The sequence below is a fragment of the Microtus ochrogaster genome, chromosome 10 (assembly GCF_000317375.1).
Source record: "Microtus ochrogaster isolate Prairie Vole_2 chromosome 10, MicOch1.0, whole genome shotgun sequence".
In the NCBI taxonomy this organism is placed as follows: Eukaryota; Metazoa; Chordata; class Mammalia; order Rodentia; family Cricetidae; genus Microtus; species Microtus ochrogaster.
In genome coordinates, this window is record NC_022016.1 from 54,912,617 (window position 1) to 54,916,200 (window position 3,584).

Below are 3,584 nucleotides of genomic sequence, written 5' to 3' on the forward strand. Positions count from 1 at the left end.
TGGTGGCACACACCTTTAACCCCAGCACCTAGGAGGCAGAGACAGGTATATCTCTGTGAGTTCAATGCCAGGTTGGTCTACAGAGGGAGTTCTAGGGGAATCAGGGGAGAGAAAACATTCCGAAAAAAAATAAAACATAACAAATCAACAACAAAAAAAGATACTCTACAGAGAGTTAGAAAAAGGAATCTAGTGGGTCCTCTCATAAGACACTAAGCTTAACCTATTGGCATGATATGACATAGCCAATTAGATCCTGATCCCCAAAAAACAATTTTTACCAGTTTTGGCTAATTTAGTACTGCACTATTGCCATAGTAACATTGTAGCACTCCACTCCTGTGTCATTGTTTAGATGGATTGGTCATTGTGGCTCACTATTTCCCTCTATCAGGCAATAAGGAGTTTCTGTATGTGTCTGGCAAAACTGTATTTCTATTCTGCTGGAGAAAAGACTGAACTAAAGAGGCTGAAACCCAGCCTGGTGGCTCTTAGCAGCTGGGAAGGAAGTAGAAAGAGGAAGATCAGAAACTCAAGGTCATTGTCCCCGATATACCAAATTTGAAAGCAGTGTGACCTACATGAGATCCTAGTTCAAAGAAAGAGAGAGAGGTGCATACTGCATCCCAGGCACTTAAGATTAAGGCAGGAGAAGTATGAGTTTGAAATCAGTTTAAGCTACATACTGACTTCAAATGTGTTCTAAGATGAGATACATATTGAGATGGTGTCTCTAAAAATAGACAGGCTATTATTCTTGTGTTCCTGGTATGCTGTTGCCATGATCAGTGTGTTCTGGTATGTGCCTTTCTAAAGAGAATTAGAAGCATAAACTTTTCTGTTTGTACCTAGGAGCATCTTGCAAATAGATGGGCCTTGCATATTGTACTAGGAGCATAGGTAGAATTCTATGTAATTTTTGATCCATACAGAAAAGTAAGACCTGTAAGTTATGTACCTAGTGTTTACATGTAGGCATGAATTGGTACGGCACAGGTGAGGAAATTAGTGGGAAGAATAAGAGGTCATCTGTAGAAGTAAGTGATCGTCTCAGGCTTCGCTGTCACACAAAAAACAATAAACAAAGCCTTTTGAGATTGTTAGCGCTTGTCAGGGCTGTTGGCATGAGAAAAGAACTAAAAATTCTTAGCAGAGAATTATCCCCTAGTGTTTGAGTTCCATGTCATGGTAGAGGGTTTCATTTAATGTGGCCTCTTTTGCTTCTGTAGAACCAGAGTACGTTTTTCCACAGTTAAACCTGTCTTGCTCTTGCATTGAAAGGAGCTACCTGCAAAGTGAAAAACTTGGTCAGATGTTTTGCCATGTTAACTGAGGAATGAGTGCCAGATGGGTTTGGGAACAGGAATGGTCATTGCAGACTCCCTGAAATTAATGACTTCTTTACTGCTTCAAACTGTGTTGCATTTATCCAGGTTTGAGACTGGGTATCATTCATGTTGCTGTTCAAGAGAACTGTATAGTTAAAAGTTAGCATTTTCTGAATTACTCCCTTTTGTTTTCTACTCAAAATGGTAGGAAATTACCCATACTTATCAAGGAAGGCCAAGTAAAGAGGAGAGCAAGGAACACCAGGAATGTATCAAGATAGTAGAAGACAAACAGTATTGTTGGTGATACATACCTGATGTTAACCTACCCTGGTTATGCCCCCCAAAAAATGGGCCCATGGTTTATAAACTGTTTTTGTTTTTCCACAGGACAAGATGACTGGAATGGGACCAGGCCATCACTGAAGGCCCCCCCAGCTAGGCCAGTGAAGGGATCATACAGAGAGCACCCATATGGACGTTATTAAAAACAAACAGGAGGGGAAAATATCAGTTATGAGCAAAGTTGTTACTGATTTCTTGTATCCCAGGATTCCTGTTGCTTTGCCCACAATAGACAAGTAACTGTCTAAGTGTTTTTCTTTGTGGTCCCTTTCTTTTCCCCACCTTCCTCCATTCTTAACTCTGCATTCTGGCTTCTGTATGTAGTATTTTAAAATGAGTTAAAATAGATTTAGGATATTGAATTAATTTTTTTAAGTGTGTAGATGCTTTTTTCTTTGTTGTTTAAATATAAACAGTGTACCTTTTATAATAAAAAAAGAAGTTGAGTAAAAAAAAAAACACAAACATGTTAGTTTCAAAAGTGACATTGCTTGCTTAAAGGTTCTGAAGTAAAGGCTTGTTAACTTTTTCTTAGTTTTGATTTGAGGCACCCCGTAAAGTCATAGTTGCAGAATCCCAAACTAGGCTACATTTCAAAATTCAGGGCTGCTTAAGATGTAAAATCACAATGTTAACGGCAGTAGGCACCACCATGTAAAAGTGAGCTCAGACGTCTCTAAAACATTTCCTTTAAAAGCACATGGCGGTTGAATCTTAAGGTTAAATTTTAATATGAAAGATCCTCATGAAATAAATAGTTGATGCAATTTTTAACGTTAATTGACTTAAAACAACAACAAAATTAGGTTTGTAAAACTGACTTTTTCTTTACGTGGGTTTTGAAATCTAGCCCCAGACATACAGTGTTGAGAGATACTTAGTGGGGGGAGGGGTAGAGATTGACTAAGAATGATGGGGGAGAGGAGCTGGCCACCTAAATGGAATTTGATGGAATACTTTTTAGCCACAATCTTTTCAGTAATAGTACTGATAATCAAATTTTCAGTATTTAAGATGTCAGAGTATTTTGTCCATTTGAGAGTCTGCACTCCATGAAAAACTCACTTGGACACTGGGGCCAAAAGCTGATGATGTTCATTTATTGACCATTGTCAATTTTGAGCTGTTCCCAAGGTAGTCAAGTATGTCTCAACACTAGCATGATATAAAAAGGGACACTGCAGCTGAATGAAAAAGGAATCAAAATCCACTTTGTACATAAGTTAAAGTCCTAATGGATTTGTACCGTCCTCCCATTTTGTTCTCGGAAGATTAAATGATACATGTGTTAAGTCTGCCTAAATAGGTAGCTTAAACTTATGTCAAAATGTCTGCAGCAGTTTGTCAATAAAGTTTAGTCCTTTTTTAATCAAAGTAAATGTGATGAATTGTCATTTTTGGGGGTGGACAATAAAATAGTTTTCTCTTTCACATAAACTTAAATTAACTCTAAAGTTAATGGGCTTGTTAAAAGTTGGAAACATTCTTAAAAGTGGTGGTGGGGATTTTGTTTTTTAAGTTTACCAAAAAAAAGTTTATGAGTTGTTAAGTTTTAGTTTAAAAAGAACCAAAGCTTTTTCACCCCCTGGAAGTTGTTGAAAGCAGTTTTATCCAATCCTATCACAAAATTAATTTCTAGAAAAACCCAACTGACTAAATCACAGATTGGTTTTCATGTAAAGGTATAATAGGTACTTTAAGTGCCAGCCACCCTAGCTTGCACCTTCTGTAGAACCCTTAGGTGGCCTTAAAAAATGAGACCAAATCTCTGGGCGCAGATATTGATTTCACTTGCATTCAGATACCACAATTCAGTAAAACCTGGGTGCCCTTGAGGGTTTCCCTTCCAATTCTAGAGATGCTGTTAACAATTCAGCTGGCTCGGGGCAGGCGCTGGTAGGGTAGGTTGGT

General features: G+C 38.1%; 1 protein-coding gene across 1 annotated transcript in view; it reads left to right on the forward strand.

Annotated features, from left to right (window-relative positions):
- The window catches only part of Khdrbs1 (KH RNA binding domain containing, signal transduction associated 1), a 30,859-nt gene extending 27,812 nt beyond the window's left edge, over nucleotides 1–3,047 (forward strand). Inside the window, exon 9 of the mRNA XM_005353176.2 lies at nucleotides 1,719–3,047. Coding sequence (XP_005353233.1) covers nucleotides 1,719–1,816 — 98 coding nt within the window. The 3' untranslated portion in view covers nucleotides 1,817–3,047. The remainder of the gene's footprint in view (nucleotides 1–1,718) is intronic.
- The last annotated feature ends 537 nt before the right edge of the window (nucleotides 3,048–3,584 follow it).